General features: G+C 45.8%; 1 protein-coding gene across 1 annotated transcript in view; it reads right to left on the bottom strand.

Annotated features, from left to right (window-relative positions):
- LOC135514247 (nuclear receptor subfamily 6 group A member 1-A-like) overlaps positions 1 to 17096 on the bottom strand; it is a 111294-nt gene that overhangs the window by 52402 nt on the left and 41796 nt on the right. Inside the window, exon 3 of the mRNA XM_064937588.1 lies at positions 1064 to 1087. Coding sequence (XP_064793660.1) covers positions 1064 to 1087 — 24 coding nt within the window. The remainder of the gene's footprint in view (positions 1 to 1063; positions 1088 to 17096) is intronic.

Below are 17096 nucleotides of genomic sequence, written 5' to 3'. Positions count from 1 at the left end.
ACGCTAGCCTGTTAATCATCTATGTGATGATAACCATGAATCATCTTAGAATTATTAGAATATTATTAGCAATATATTTTTCCCAATAGCAGTTAGATGAAATGACCACAGTAGGCCTATATCAGCAAATATCACAGTTTTGCCTCATTGAGGTCTGTTCGCCTCTGTTTCATCAATGTCACAGTCATGTCTCTGTGTTGATACAGTATGTATAAGCCCTACATATTGAGTGAGGGGTAGGCGCCTGCACAAGGGCTTTAGAGTCGCTGTGATCTCCAGAGAGCCCTGTGATTTAGCTGTGAAATGACAGAGCTCCTGCCTCTTATTTGGGATATGGGTGGGGAGCTAATGACACACTGCCCCAGGCTAACATGACTATTAGTCCAGCCGGGGCTGCAGGAAGGGACAACAACACAATTCTGTCATTACACCCTGGCTGGCTGGAAAATACCTCTAATCAGGTGGGCATGGGCACAGGCTTCATCCAAGCCAGGATGGTCCAACTGTTTTCAGTCCCCTCCCAACCCCTCTCCTTGTTGGTGACACACCCCTGACTGGACGTCCCAGACCCAGTCACATTCCTGTGTGCAGCATGTGGAAGGGAGGTTTGTAAAAACCCTCCATGCCTGGTTGGTAGGCTGTCCCCAAGTCTGTATTACTGTGATAATCAGACAGACTCAACTTTACAGGCACATCAACAAATCTAAAAACCTACCTAACTGTCTGAAGTGAACTGACTGAGTTACACAATGACCTGACAGACAGCAACACCTGTCCTGAGCTGACCTGTCCTGAGCTGACCTGTCCTGAGCTGATCTAACCTGACCTGACCTGCTGTTTGCTCTGACTCACTGAGAGAGAAACTATGCTGGGGTTTACTTTACCAGATGGGAGTTTTATCTGAAGAGTTGCAGGACATGAATCCTGGCATTTGCTAATGCGGATATTATCATTATCATATACTTCCACTGTGTTCAGTGACTGAACATGGTTAGAATGGAGGTTCAGGATGATTCCTTGTGAAAATAAATTCAATTATAAACAAAGTGTTTGTGCCACTTACCAAGATTGCTGTCATTCATTCCATCTGTAAAACAAACAGAGAAACAGAACACATATTAACACACAGTAATTAGTATCAACACCATTCAACTCAAATGGAAAGAATCACTCTGCCTTTTTCATAGCTTCACAAAAATCTACAGTCTTTCTTGCCAAGACCCATATTCATTTTCATTCATATTCAGTCAAGCATCTTCTGGCCCCCAATCCCAGCTGATGGGCCATGTTGTGTCTAGCTGTCACTCACAGCGTACCACCTGGTCTCTTGGGCAGACAGGCTGGGCCTGTACAGTCTGAGAGCACAGGTATGCAGGTATGCTATGTCTTGGAACATTCAGGAAACTCGAAAGCACAAATTAGTAATATGTGTTCTTGCTCTTACATGTTCCAATGGAGACGTATCGAAAACCTAGATCACATGAACACAGACTACAGGGGATCAGAGGGAAATATAACACAGGAGCTATACTATGAAAAAGGATACAGGCCATGCTTTTGTTTTTTTCCCTTCATCAATCTACACACAATACACCATAATGACAAAGCAATACCCCATTAGACATTTTTGCAAATGTAATTAAAAAAAAAAAAAAATACCAAATTTACATAAGTATTCAGACCCTTTGCTATGAGACTCAGGTGCATCCTATTTCCATTGATCATCCTTGAGATGTTTCTACAACTTGATTGGGGTCCACCTGTGGTAAATTCAATTGATTGGACAGGATTTGGAAAGGCACATACCTGTAGGAAGACACATTTCAGTTGAATGCATTCCGTTGTACAACTGACTAGACCCTTTCCCTTTCTTTCTAAGGTCCCACAGTTGACAGTGCATGTCAGAGCAAAAACCAAGCCATGAGGTCGAAGGAATTGTCTGTAGAACTCCGAGACAGAATTTTGTCAAGGCACAGATCTGGGGAAGGGTACCAAAAAAATGTATGCAGCTTTGAAGGTCCCCAAGAACACATTCTTCAATGGAAGAAGATTGGAACCACCAAAGACTCTTCCTAAAGTTGGCCACACGGCCAAACTGAGCAATCGAGGGAGAAGGGTCTTGGTCAGGGAGATGACCAAGAACCCAATGGTCACTCTGACAGAGCTCCAGAGTTTCTCTGTGGAGATGGGAGAAACTTCCAAAAGTACAACCATCTCTGCAGCACTCAACCAATCAGGCCTTTATGGTAGAGTGGCCAGACGGAAGCCACTCCTCAGTAAAAGGCACATGACAGCCCACTTGAAGTTTGCCAAAAGGCACCTTAAGACTCTCGGACCATGAGTCCGGAGGAAACCTGGCACCATCCCTACAGTGAAGCATGGTGGTGGTATTATCATGCTGTGAGGATGTTTTTCAGAGCAGGGACTGGGAGACTAGTCAGGATCGAGAGAAAGATGAACGGAACAAAGTACAGAGAGACCCTTGATGAAATCCTGTTACAGAGCACTCAAGACCTCAGACTGGGGTGGAAATGTCCCTTCCAACAGGACAACAACCCTAAGGACACAGCCAAGACAATGCAGGAGTGGCTTTGGAGTGGTCTTTGAATGTCCTTGAGAGGCCCAGCCAGAGCCAGGACTTGAACCCGATCTAACATCTCTGGAGAGACCTGAAAATAGCTGTGGAGCAAAGCTCCCCATCCAACCTGACCGAGATTGAGAGGATCTGCAGAAAGAATGGGACAAACTCCCTAAATGCAGGTGTGCCAAGCTCATATTGTCATTCCCAAGAAGACTTGAAGATATGATGGCTGCCAAAGGTGCTTCAACAAACTACTGAGTAAAGGGTCTGAATACTTATGTAAATGTGATATTTCATTTTTTTGTCATTATGGGGTATTGTGTGTAGATTGAGGAACACAATTAATTTAATCAATTTTAGAATACGGCTGTACATTTCTTGGAAAAGTGAAGGGTTCTAAATACTTTCTGAATGCACTGAACATGATTAAATTGTTACCATTGACTTGCATTTGATTTGTCCTATAAATGCTAAAAAGTCAGCATTTGAAACAGTGGCAAGGTGGAGAGAAACAAAATGGTGCGGTTTGAGGCCATGTGGTGGAGAGTGTTGCAGGCGCTGGAGATTGGGGTGTGAGAAGGGGTGATGTTGTGGATGTTTTTATGCTTCTGTATGTTATAGTTTTTATTGTAAAATAAATCATAATAAAAAATAAACCGTGGCAAGGTAAACAAAACAAAAGCATGGATTGCTGTCCATTGACTGCTTCCAGGGTAAGGAAACCAATATATAATTGTGTAATTTGGGTGAACTATCCATTTAATATTGAGGGGTGAAAAATGTCACCTAATAACAGTAACAGGACCATCTAGTGGTCAGAACCTGGTAATAGCAGGATGTATAATGGTACATAATGTCACACCCTGACCTTAGATATCCTTTTTATGTCTCTATTTGGTTTGGTCAGGGTGTGATTTGGGGTGGGTATTCTATGTTCTATTATTTGTATTTCTATGTGTTGGCCGGGTAGGGTTCTCAATCAGGGATAACTGTCTATCGTTGTCTCTGATTGAGAACCATACTTAGGTAGCCCTTTTCCCACCTGTCTTTGTGGGAAGTTGACATTGTTTACGGCACATAGCCTTTAGCTTCACGGTTTGTTTTGTAGTGTTTATTGTTTTGTTCGGCGTCTTGTCTAATAAAAAGACCATGTACACTCACCACGCTGCACCTTGGTCTTCTTCCTTCAACAGCCGTGACACATAAACCTAACAACTTAATTGACTAATTTCTTTGAATTGGTGAAAATAACCATCACCAAATTCCCTGGGAATACATTACATAGTATGAAGAAACAATACTCCAAGCTGCAGCGCCATATTACTTGTCAGACATAGAGAACGTATACTGTATATTGTTTGTCGGGTTGAAATTGGTGTGGGGAGTGGGGAATCTGTGGGTGACTTTTTTATTTATTGAATATTATATGAATCCTATAAATTACAAGGGCAAATTTGGGTCCAATCAAATTCTATTTCCACAAAATAATGTTGCAGGAATGCTTATCTTATCTGTTTCAAACTGCAGCAACCTGTCACGACTTCCGCCGAAGTCGGCCCCTCTCCTCGTCACCGGCTTTCTAGCCATCGCCGCTCCATTTCTCATATACCCATTTGTTTTGTCTTGTTTCATTCCATAATCACATTGCATGTATTTAGTCCTCTGTTCCCCTCCTTGTCTTTGTGTGTAATTGTTTTTTGTTACGTGGGTATTTGTCAGGCGCTGCACTTTTGTTATGTACTGTGTTTTTGGCACTAGTATGTTTTATGTGCTGTCGTTGTTGACCGGTATTAAAGTGCGCCTGTTTACTATAATCCGCTCTCCTGCACTTGACTTCGCCTCCCATATACACGCCTAACACAACCATTTTATAAAAATCTGAGAGGGTGGGCATGGCTTGCTGAAATGACATGGAACGACCCAAGAGAAAGGTGAATGGTATGGTAAAGAGGCTGAGCAGAGATAGTAGACTGTTATAATGACTGAGCCTATGATCTCTGCTTGACCACCTTACTAAGGCTTGCTGCCCCTTAACCCTCTATTAGTGGTCCAGAGAAATAGTACTGACATCCTCACACTAACCACTGGAGACAGGTCAGCCTTAAAAAGGCAGGAATGGTGACATCACCCACCCGAACACAGAGCAACAAAATAGGCCATAGCTGTTTAGTTCTTTAGGCTACAAATTAGACTCAATATGTCATAGAGCATCAAATCACAGAGACAGGGCTATGGAAATGAATGCTGACTGCACTGACTTCCTCTCTCCTCTTCTTTATGCTTGTTTGGTTTATTCTGTTTTTGTCGGTGGGACACAGAATTTATACAAATTTGCATCAAAGTGGAAAATAAGGGATTGGGGGAGTATCGAGTGGAATGGATGAATTATGGAGGGAGCTGTATTATAAATGGGCCCTGTTCAGCCACGAGAGAGAGAGAGAGAGAGAGAGAGAGAGAGAGAGAGAGAGAGAGAGAGGGAGGCAAGAAGTAGTGAGGAGTGGGACTATGTGGATGGTGAAGACACACAAAAAATATTTGTCATATAAATTATTCCTAACTACATCCATTATCGCATATCAAAGCATCAATTAATTATTCCAATGGCCTCTTGTGAACATTTCTATTGCAAGTGCAACAGCTCCTCTTCCATACAAAGAGGCACAGGCAGAATAGGCAGACTCCTCATGATGCTAACATTCTGTATCCATGAGTAGAGAGGCGACCATGACGATGACGATTCAAGGTTTTCACATTTTAAATATTTGTTTTTTTTGTACGATTATTATACAAACGACAACATACAGACGCACACACACATCCACAACATCCCCCCTGCCCAGGCGGACCTGCTCATACCCCCATCTCTAGCACCCGCATCGCTCTCCGCCTCAAACTGCACCATCTTGTTTCTCTCCGTCGCCGACGCACTTTCAACATTTAGATAATGAAGCATTTGACCTTTCTATTGTGTTAACGACGGGGGACTGGTTGATTTTCAGTTTTTAAGTATAAGTTTATTTCCCAAGATGATTGACGAGAAAAGTATCGTCCAACCCATCTCACTGCAACCTCGTGCCATGTGTTAAAATATTTCATATAAACCTTGAACCATTATAGACCATATAAACCTTGAACCATGAAGTATACTAATTCATCACAAGATGTATTTCTATTTCTGATATCAGAACACTACTTATTTCATTTTCCCCTCTCATGTGAAACAAATAACAGTTGGAAAAAGATGTGGAAAAAGAGAAGAGGGAGAAAGAAAGAAAGCCAGAGGAGATGAGAGTAGGGCTAGGAAAAGAATGGGAGGGGTTGGAAGAAAATAAAAGAGTGGGGGTGAGTATGGAAGAGAGAACAGAGAGAAAAGGGAGTGTCCCCCCTAAAGACCTCTTTCTCAGACCTCCAGTTAGTGACTAGAGGCTAAAAATATACTCTTCATGTTGAGCCACCCGGCTTCCCCAAACCGTCTCAATAATTCACAGGCTACATGAGGGGAGGATCTCTGTAACACAATGCAGTACAATAACCCCAGGAACCAACAAAGACTTCACACAATGACCAACCGTCTCATTACAAACATAAAAGTGAAGAGAATGTGTATTTCATTGGTTGGGTTGGCTTCCCTTTCTTGGGCCTCTAAATGTGCACAGTGGAAGACTCAACCACATGAAGCAAGCCCGGACAGAATTTCTCCTCCCATTCTGATGTAAACCATGCAGTGACTAAATGTGTGCTGCTGAAGGGGTAAAAAATATTGGTTTGGTTCTTTTCAGCTTTGTTAGATATACAGTGGAGCAAAAAAGTATTTAGTCAGCCACCAATTGTGCAAGTTCTCCCACTTAAAAAGATGAGAGGCCTGTAATTTTCATCATAGGTACACTTCAACTATGACAGACAAAATGAGAAGAAAAAATATCCAGAAATCACATTGTAGGATTTTTTTATGAATTTATTTGCAAATTATGGTGGAAAATAAGTATTTGGTCACCTATAAACAAGTAAGATTTCTGGCTCTCACAGACCTGTAACTTCTTTTTTAAGAGGCTCCTCTGTCCTCCACTCGTTACCTGTATTAATGGCACCTGTTTGAACTTGTTATCAGTATAAAAGACACCTGTCCACAACCTCAAACAGTCACACTCCAAACTCCACTATGGCCAAGACCAAAGAGTTGTCAAAAAACAAAATTGTAGACCTGCATCAGGCTGGGAAGACTGAATCTGCAATAGGTAAGCAGCTTGGTTTGAAGAAATCAACTATGGGAGCAATTATTAGGAAATGGAAGACTCTCGATCTGGGGCTCCACGCAAGATCTCACCCCGTGGGGTCAAAATGATCACAAGAACGGTGAGCAAAAATCCCAGAACCACACGGGGGGACATAGTGAATGACCTGCAGAGAGCTGGGACCAAAGTAACAAAGCCTACCATCAGTAACACACTACGCCGCCAGGGACTGAAATCCTGCAGTGCCAGACGTGTCCCCCTGCTTAAGCCAGTACATGTCCAGGCCCATCTGAAGTTTGTTAGAGAACATTTGGATGATCCAGAAGAAGATTGTGAGAATGTCATATGATCAGATGAAACCAAAATATAACTTTTTGGTAAAAACTCAACTCGTAGTGTTTGGAGGACAAAGAATGCTGAGTTGCATCCAAAGAACACCATACCTACTGTTATGCATGGGTGGTGGAAACATCATGCTTTGGGGCTGTTTTTCTGCAAAGGGACCAGGACGATTGATCCGTGTAAAGGAAAGAATGAATGGGGCCATGTATCATGATATTTTGAGTGAAAACCTCCTTCCATCAGCAAGGGCATTGAAGATGAAACGTGGCTGGGTCTTTCAGCATGACAATGATCCCATAACACACCGCCCGGACAACGAAGGAGTGACTTCGTAAGAAGCATTTCAAGGTCCTGGAGTGGCCAAGCCAGTCTCCAGATCTCAACCCCATAGAACATTTTTGGAGGGAGTTGAAAGTCTGTGTTGCCCAGCAACAGCCCTAAAACATCACTGCTCTAGAGGAGATCTGCATGGAGGAATGGGCCAAAATACCAGCAACAGTGTGTGAAAACCTTGTGAAGACTTACAGAAAACGTTTGACCTCTGTCATTGCTAACAAAGGGAATATATATATATAAAAGTTTTAAGATAAACTTTTGTTATTGACCAAATACTTATTTTCCACCATTCTAATAAATCCTACAATGTGATTTTCTGGATTTTTTTCTCTAATTTTGTCTGTCATAGTTGAAGTGTACCTATGATGAAAATTACAGGCCTCTCTCATCTTTTTAAGTGGGAGAACTTGCACAATTGGTGGCTAACTAAATACTTTTTTGGCCCAGTGTATATATATACATTTGGAGAAGGGATGTTAAGTGTGTATGCTGTGGATCAGGTATGGGCTCAGAATAAGGCAGGTATAGGGCCAGAGTAAGTCAAGTGTGGGGCCAGAGTAAATCAGGTGTGGGGCCAGAATAAGTCGGGTGTGGGGCCAGAGTAAATCTGGTGTGGGGACAGAGTAAGTCAAGTGTAGGGCCAGAGTAAGTCAAGTGTGGGGCCAGAAGTAATTCAGGTGTGGGGCCAGAGTAAGTCAGGTGTGGGGCCAGAGTAAGTCAGGTGTGGGGCCAGAGTAAGTCAGGTGTGGGGCCAGAAGTAAGTCAGGTGTGGGGCCAGAGTTAGTCAGGTGTGGGGCCAGAGTTAGTCAGGTGTGGGGCCAGAATAAGGCAGGTATAGGGCCAGAGTAAGTCAGGTATGGGGCCAGAGTAAGTCAGGTGTGGGGCGAGAGTAAGTCAGGTGTGGGGCCAGAGTAAGTCAGGTGTAGGGCCAGAGTAAGTCAGGTATAGGGCCAGAGTAAGTCAGGTATAGGGCCAGAGTAAATCAGGTGTGGGGCCAGAGTAAGTCAGGTGTGGGGCCAGAGTAAGTCAGGTGTGGGGCCAGAGTAAGTCAGGTGTAGGGCCAGAGTAAGTCAGGTGTGGGGCCAGAGTAAGTCAGGTGTAGGGCGAGAGTAAGTCAAGTGTGGGGCCAGAGTAAGTCAGGTGTAGGGCCAGAGTAAGTCAAGCGTGGGGCGAGAGTAAGTCAGGTGTGTCTTTTTACTGTTGTTTTATTTCTTTACCTATTGTTCACCTAATACATTTTTTTGCACTGTTGGTTAGACCCTGTAAGTAAGCATTTCACTATAAGGTTGTATTCAGCGCATGTGACAAATACTCTTTGATTTGATTTGGAGCCAGAGTAAGTCAGGTAAAGGGCCAGAGTAAGGCAGGTATGGGGCCAGATTAAGGTAGGTATAGGGTCAGATTAAGGCAGGTAAAGGGCCAGAGTAAGGCAGGTATGGGGCCAGAGTAAGGCAGGTATAGGGCCAGAGTAAGGCAGGTATAGGGCCAGAGTAAGTAAGCATGGTAGGGGTTGGATGAGTGGGGAGTGAGTACATGTCCTACGGCAGGCCGGACATGTTCAGACACCTATGTGAGGTCTGCAGTGTTTGGTCTGGCGCTGCTCTGTTGCACATCAACAACACCCTGCAACAGGATCTGAGGGCTAAATGCCTGTCACCACAGCTCTTCAGGGACATCCTGTCATGGTGCTCCCCTCGGGCCCCTGGGGACGTTCAGTTACCCTGACCCTACTCGTTGGGTCCTGGAGGGTGGGGGGAGGTCCTCTCCCTGTGCCCCTGTTCACCCCACTGTGAGTGAACGCACCAGGCCAGGACTCATAGAGAAGCCCTATCCTGACACCCAACCCCAGCCAATCATAAGAAGCCAACAGTCCAAAGTGAAGTTCAAAGAGCCGAGCAGCACACACCAACACAGGAGATCAAATGGTTGCACCACCTCGACATCCAGCCCTGCAATTTGAGCCCTGCTCCGTTTTTAACACTGTGAAGGTCGATCACTGCACTAATATCAACATCCTCCGAGACAAGTCTTCTCCTTCAACTCCCATTCCAAGAGAGGGCTAGTGACTATTACTAAATTGACTCAAAGATAGTTACCAAACAAGTGAGAAATGAGACAAAACAAGGGGTTTGATTAAAAACTATCCAATCAAACCCTCAAAATACCAACAATTATTTAACCACTCTGGTGAAATAGTTGCTGAAGTGTATAAGGGATCTATGAAAACGGACAGATTATGGACTGTGACTCTTACATATTATACACTACCTGACCAAATGTACACACTTCCTCGTCGAACATCTCATTCCAAAATCATGGGCATTAATATGGAGTTGGCTCCCCCTTTGCTGCTATAACAGCCTCCACTCTTCTGAAAAGGCTTTCCACTAGATGTTGGAACATTGCTGCGGGGACTTGCTTCCATTCAGCCACAGGAGCATTAGTGAGGTCGGGCACTGATGTTGGGTGATTAGGCCTGGCACGAAGTCGGTGTTCCAATTCATCCTAAAGGTGTTCGATAGGGTTGAGGTCATGGTTCTGTGCAGGCCAGTCAAGTTCTTCCACACCGATCTAAAAAACAAAACTGTTCTGCATGGACCTCGCTTTGTGCACAGGGGCATTGTCATGTTGAAACAGGAAAGGGCCTTTCCCAAACTGTTGCCACAAAGCTGGAAGCACAGAATTGTCTAGAATGTCATTGTATGCTGTAGCGTTAAGATTTATTTCACTGGAACTAAGGGGCCTAGCTTAAACCATGAAAAACAGCACCTGACCATTATTCCTCCTCCACCAAACTCTACAGTTGGCACTATGCATTGGGGCAGGTAGTGTTCTCCTTGCAACCGCCAAGCCCAGATTTGTTCATCTGACTGCCAGATGGTGTGGCGTGATTCTTCACCCCAGAGAACGCGTTTCCACTGCTCCAAACCCATCTCATGAAGCTCCGATGAACGGTTCCTGTGTTGACGTTGCTTCCAGAGGCAGTTTGGAACTCAGTAGTGAGTGTTGCAACCGAGGATAGACCATTTTTTACACGCTATGCGCTTCAGCACTCGGTGGTCCCGTTTTGTGAGCTTGTGGGGCCTACCACTTCACGCCCAGGCCATTGTTCCTAGATATTCCACAGCACAGTTGACCGGGGCAGTTCTAGCAGGGCAGAAATTTGACAAACTGACCTGTTGGAAAGGTGGCATCCTTTGATGGTGCCACATTGAAAAAGTCACTGAGCTCTTCAGTAAGAGCATTCTACTGCCAATGTTTGTCTATGAAGACTGCATGGCTGTGTGCTTGATTTTACACACCTGTCAGCAATGGGTGTGGCTGAAATCCAAATTGGAGGGGTGTCCACATACTTTTTGTATATAGGGTATTTGGAAATGCATTCCTATAACTATGTGCTCATTGTTATGCCGGCCTCTTTGGATTTACAATAACACACATTAATGACACTGGAAATGAGGGAAACGTTTTCATTTAAACAAGGAGAGGAGATAGTTTTATATTATTTCTCACGAGGGTTTTTAATGCCACTGCAATTATAACAGATGCCCCTTATCAGTGCTGCCTCAAATACATGATGGAGTTTGCCATCACACAATGACTGGAAAATCTACTTCAAAAGGCCAGAAGCATCTAATCTCCTCCACTCTCTCTACACGCTGCACACTGACTATGATAATAAGAGCCTGCCTTTCTGACGTTGTTAGGGATCTCAACCAAGTCTCTGTCTATCTCGTTGTACTGCAGTGTGAGAGAATCTCTGCAACAGTGGTACTGCATATCTGTTGAACACATCCCACTCTTATGTAAAAGCCCTATTTTACAGCGTTAAACACACACACGCGCGTGCATGCATGCACTACCACAACTGACAGCCCAGTGACCTAGTTTCCCCGTAGCCCAGAAAGGGCAGGCATGACTCTCTCAGATCTGCTGCGGTCACAAAACCGTGCTGGGACCATCCATTCAGATGGCCAATGAATACACAGAGGACACGTCCACTATTTTAACCTCAACAGGAGGCACTGCACCTTTCCCTGAAACACACAACTCAGTGTGATGCAAAATGGGCAATGTGTGATCCAGCAGCACTCTCTAACCCATATCCCCACATCCACACCCACAAAAAATGCTTTGATGTATCAAAGAAGACATGATGAACAGAGCATCCCCATAAAACATGTTTTTGTGTGTGTGTGTGTGTGTGTGTGTGTGTGTGTGTGTGTGTGTGTGTGTTCATTGGGAGTGTGTGTGTGTGTGTGTGTGTGTGTGTGTGTGTGTGTGTTCATTGGGAGTGTGTGTGTGTGTGTGTGTGTGTGTGTGTGTGTGTGTGTGTGTGTGTGTGTGTGTGTGTGTGTGTGTGTGTGTGTGTGTGTGTTTGTGTGTGTGTCTGTGTATAGGGCAGGGACGGTACTAAATTAAATGAAATCAAATGTTATTATGCGCCGAATACAACAGTGAAATGCTTGCTTACAAGCCCCCAACCAACAATGCAGTTTAAAAATACAAATAAGAATAACAAATAAAAGGAACAAGTAATTAAAGAGCAGCAGTAAAATAACAATAGCGAGAGTATATACAGGGGGTAACGGTACAGAGTCAATGTGCGGGGTCACCGGTTAGTCGAGGTAATTGAGGTAGAAATGTAGGTAGAGTTACTGTGACTACTACCAGTGTTGCGATACTCGTTAGTATCGTGGCAAGGAAACTTCTTTAGGAAAACAGCCCTAATTTGAAAGCAAACATCATCATGTCGTCTTCCAGAGTTACATGTATTTATTTTCCAAGCTAAAGCACACAATATATATATTTTTTAACCCCCTTTTATCTCCCAATTTCTTGGTATCCAATTACAGTCGTCTCATCGCTGCAACTCCCGCACGGACTCGGAGAGGCGAAGGTCGAGAGCCATGCGTCCTCCGAAACACAACCCAACCAAGCCGCACTGCTTCTTGACACAACACACATCCAACCCGGAAGCCAGGAGCACCAATGTGTTGAAGGAAACACCGTACACCTGGCGACCTGGTCAGTGTGCACTGTGCCCGGCCCGCCACAGGAGTCGCTAGTGTGTGATGAGACAAGGATATCCCTGCCGGCCAAACCCCCCAAACCCAAACCCTAACCCGGACGATGCTGGACCAATTGTGCGCCGCCCAATGGGCCTCCGGTCGCGGACGGCTGCAAAGGAGCCTGAGCTCAAACCCAAAGCACACAATATTTTACATACAGCAGGTTTTTAAAGGACCTAATAGTCTGGTCTGATTTGTGTTTACATTTTTTACATGGATAAAAAAAAAATAATGATACTGGTATCGTCCCTATGTGTGTGTTTGTGTGTGTGCGGGTGTGAGTGCGAGCGTGTGTGTGTGCGTGCTCACGATAGCGTGTTTTTGTACTATACCGTAGGTTTCGTGTGAGCTGTAGGATGGCGTGTGGCAGTAAGCAGCTAGGGCCAGGCAGCACAGAGAGCCTGTCCAGGTCTGTGTTTAGTCTGATGGAGGGCAGGTCGAGGACAGGCCTGTCATCAGAGGCACAGCTGCATGACGTGCTCCCCCTCCCCCTCCCCATCGACCCCCATGCCTCAGCTCTGTACCAGAGGTTCTCTGAACATGTGGAAATCACACTAGCTCATCAGAGGAAGATAGAAGAGAAACATTGATAAATAGCATGGATAGCAAACAGAGGTGCAGTTATATCCATGTTGATGAAAATATCGGCCGATTCCATACCTGCATGGGCCCAAAAATATTTTTGGTATCTCCGAATGTTCTGGCAAATCGTCACATAGCAACTTCACTGGAAGGAAGGATGTTTGATATGTTTTTACGTTTGTAACACAAACCATTATTGGGAAAATCGTGTTGAAAGTGGCCATTTTAGGTACTTTTTAGACATATACGAGCCTTCTGTAAGACTCAATGGTCCGTGAACCGTACATGACACCAGTGGAGGCTGCTGAGGGGAGGACTCATAATGGCATAATAATGGCTGGAACGGAGCAAATGGAATGGAATCAAACACCTGGAAACCACACATGAGCACCGCCAACACGGTGAATGTGAAAATGGATTCAAAGGGAAGTCCCTTTGCTGGTGATTTGCTGAATGTGCAATCCTACAGGAGGGCTGTGATTGGTTAATGACCTAGAATTGTCACGCCCTGACTTTAGAGAGCCTATCATGCTGCACCTTGTTCCGGTCATTTATCATCCGATGACGAGCGTATCAGAAGATCCCACCACCCACGGACCAAGCAGCGTGCTCCGGAGTGGAGGACATCATGGACATGGGGGGAGGTAAAGGAAGGGCATGAGAGCCTGCCGTGGAAACAGGCGGAAGCAGTGAGGGAAGAACGGCGGCGATACCAGGAGTCACGGCAAGAACGGAAGCAAGAGAAGCAGCCTCAAAAAAAAAATGGGGGGAGGGGCACACGGGTTGGTGAGTGGAACGAGCGGAACTAAGGGGTGAACAAGAACCAACTCCCTGTAAATACAATGAGGAGTTGGTCACGGTTCAAGTGCCACGTTTTCCGTTTCTGCGCACCGTGCCTTCAGTGCGCATCCACAGCCCGGTGCGCTCTGTGCAAGCTCCCCGCATTTGCCATGCTAGAGTGGGCATTCAGCCAGGATGGATTGTGCCGGCTCAGCACTCCTGGTCTCCGTTGCGTCTCTTCGGCACAGGATATCCTGCACCAGCTCTACGCACGGTATTCCCAGTTCGCCAGCCTAACCTAGTGCGGCCTGTGCCAGCTCCCCGCACTTGCCATGCTACAGGGGGTATTCAGCCAGGACGCGTTGTGCCAGCTCTACGCTCCAGACCTCCAGTGCGCCTCCACGGCCCAGTATATCCTGTGCTGGCTCTACGCATTATGCCTCCAGTGCGCCTTCTTAGCCCAGTGCGTCCTGTGCCAGCTCTCCACACTCACCGAGCGAAAGTGGATATCCAGCCAGGACGCGTTGTGGTAGCTCCATGTACCAGGCTTCCAGTACATCTACTCACTCCGGTGAGACCTGTTCTGGCTCCACGTATGAAGCCTCCAGTGATGATCCATGCTCCGGAGCCTCCAGTGATGATCCATGGCACGGAGCCTGTAGTGACGATCCATGGCACGGAGCCTCCAGTGATGATCCATGGCACGGAGCCTGTAGTGAAGATCCATGGCACGGAGCCTCCAGTGATGATCCATGGTCCGGAGCCTCCAGTGATGATCCATGACACGGAGCCTGTAGTGAAGATCCATGGCACGGAGTCTCCAGCGACGGTCCCCAGTCCGGAGTCTCCAGCGACGGTCCCCAGTCCGGAGTCTCCAGCGACGGTCCCAGTCCGGAGTCTCCAGCGATGGTCGGCAGTCCGGAGCCTCCAGCGACGGTCCCCAGTCGGCAGCCTCCAGCGACGGTCCCCAGTCGGGAGCCTCCAGCGACGGTCCCCAGTCGGCAGCCTCCAGCGACGGTCCCCAGTCGGGAGCCTCCAGCGACGGTCCCCAGTCCGGAGTCTCCAGCGACGGTCCCCAGTCCGGAGTCTCCAGCGACGGTCCCCAGTCCGGAGTCTCCAGCGACGGTCGGCAGTCCGGAGTCTCCAGCGACGGTCCCCAGTCCGGAGTCTCCAGCGACGGTCCCCAGTCCGGAATCTCCAGCGACGGTCCCCAGTCCGGAGTCTCCAGCGACGGTCGGCAGTCCAGAGCCTACAGCGGCGGTCGGCAGTCCAGAGCCTCCAGCAATGGTCAGCAGTCCAGAGCCTCCAGCAACGGTCAGCAGTCCAGAGCCTCCTACGTGATCCACGGTCCGGTTCCTACGGCAACGGTCCGGTTCCACGGAGGCGGAGGGATCAGCGTGAGATCTTTTGTGGGATCTTGTCTTTGTTTGTTGCTTTATGCATGACTAGCTTTACATTTGGCTTGTGTTCATTGTTTTTTCCCGGTGTTACGTTTTCAAATAAAGAGAGAATGTACACCTACCACGCTGCACCTTGGTCCGGTCATTTATCATCCGACGACGAGCGTAACAATAATGTACATTTCTATGTATAAAATAGATAACTTCTTTAAAAATAGCAGAGAGCCCACTCTGGAAATGTGATGTGTTTGAAGAGTATATTGTTTCAAACAATATGTCCAAAAAATAAGCAAAATTAAAATGGGAACTGTAATGTTGAATAATTGAATGCGATTTTTCTTTCAGAATATAGACATAATCCATATTTTAGAACACACTATAAAGAGTATTATGACACCACGATGTTGTCTGTACCATGTACCACGAGGCATGTGTACAGTAAGTCTAAAAAGGCCCCAAAATGGCCACTTTCCTCATGGTTTTCTCAAAATGACTTGTGATACAAATGTAAAAAGCATGTTAAATATCCTTCCTCCTAATGAGGTTTCTATGTGAAAATTGCCAGGATAATCTGTGATACCAAAAATATTTGCGGGGCTATGCCGCCTTGGACTCGCCCAATATGTTAATGTAGGTTACAGAAAATAGACTGATGCAATCATGCTCATAAAACCACTGTGCTGAAATAGCTTTCATCGTCATCGGGATGTAGGGTTGTCTCAGATGGCACTGATATCAGTCCTGTGTCCTAAACACACACCTACACGCACACCTAAACACACACACACACACACACGCGAACACACAGCCATGGCTCCCAAACTCTCCTCTACTCTGACTAAATGTAAAAACATTGAAAGACAGTCATTTTCAGCCATCAGCGGCTCCATGAATCAATATTTCACCTCGGTCCTTTATAACATACCTACATGTACACATTCCACTTGAAATGACATGAAATACTGTACAATAACCCCCATTGTAAGATATTATATCCACCTATTCTGTAACCTGCACATTCTCCCCTCTCACATCTTCAGACATTTCTACATTAATATCCCCTCCATCTAATTTAGCGTCAATTTGTGCAGACACAGTATTTTCTCAACCCAAACAAAAGGCTTGTGTCCCAGTGTGGCGCAGGGCGTGGAGCAGAGTGATGTTATCGAGGTCACTGTGATCTAATCAGGTGTGAATGAAAGCGCTTGGCAGCACTCCCAGGCCCGGCCTGTCGTCATCACTGGGTAGAGATGGGGAGAGAGGGGAGAGAGAGAGAGGGGGAAAGGCACACAAAGGGAGGAGTGTGGGGCTGTATCCAGCTAGTGCATCTCAGGGAGACATGTAGATGTAAGGCTCTGTGGGACACTAGGAGTTTAGCCGGCCTCTACTGGGTGGCGAAGAGAGAAATCGCCATCCTTGGCAAGAGAGACAAGACAAAAGCCGAGGAGACTCAAATTAATCCGTTTCAAACTATTATGAGATCAGAATTGTTCTTGTATGTACCGTCCAATGATGCTAAATATATTTTACACATGTTTTTATTCAAAACAGTTGGGTAAAACATTTTAGATTATATTTATCATTGTATACTCCAAAAAGTGTGTCATTAAAAAAAATACTGACTATATTTCGATGATAAAACTACTGGTGAGCAGATTCCTTCCTTTCACAAATACTAAACATCACCCCACTTCTCCCCTCCTCTCTGCATAGGCTGCTCTGGTTGGCAGAGTAGCTGAGCTCTCAGGATCATTTTTCAGAGCCAGTCTGT

Source organism: Oncorhynchus masou, chromosome 25 (assembly GCF_036934945.1).
Source record: "Oncorhynchus masou masou isolate Uvic2021 chromosome 25, UVic_Omas_1.1, whole genome shotgun sequence".
Taxonomy (NCBI): Eukaryota; Metazoa; Chordata; class Actinopteri; order Salmoniformes; family Salmonidae; genus Oncorhynchus; species Oncorhynchus masou.
Note: the sequence above shows the minus strand (reverse complement) of the source record. Positions and strands in the feature narration are given on the sequence as shown.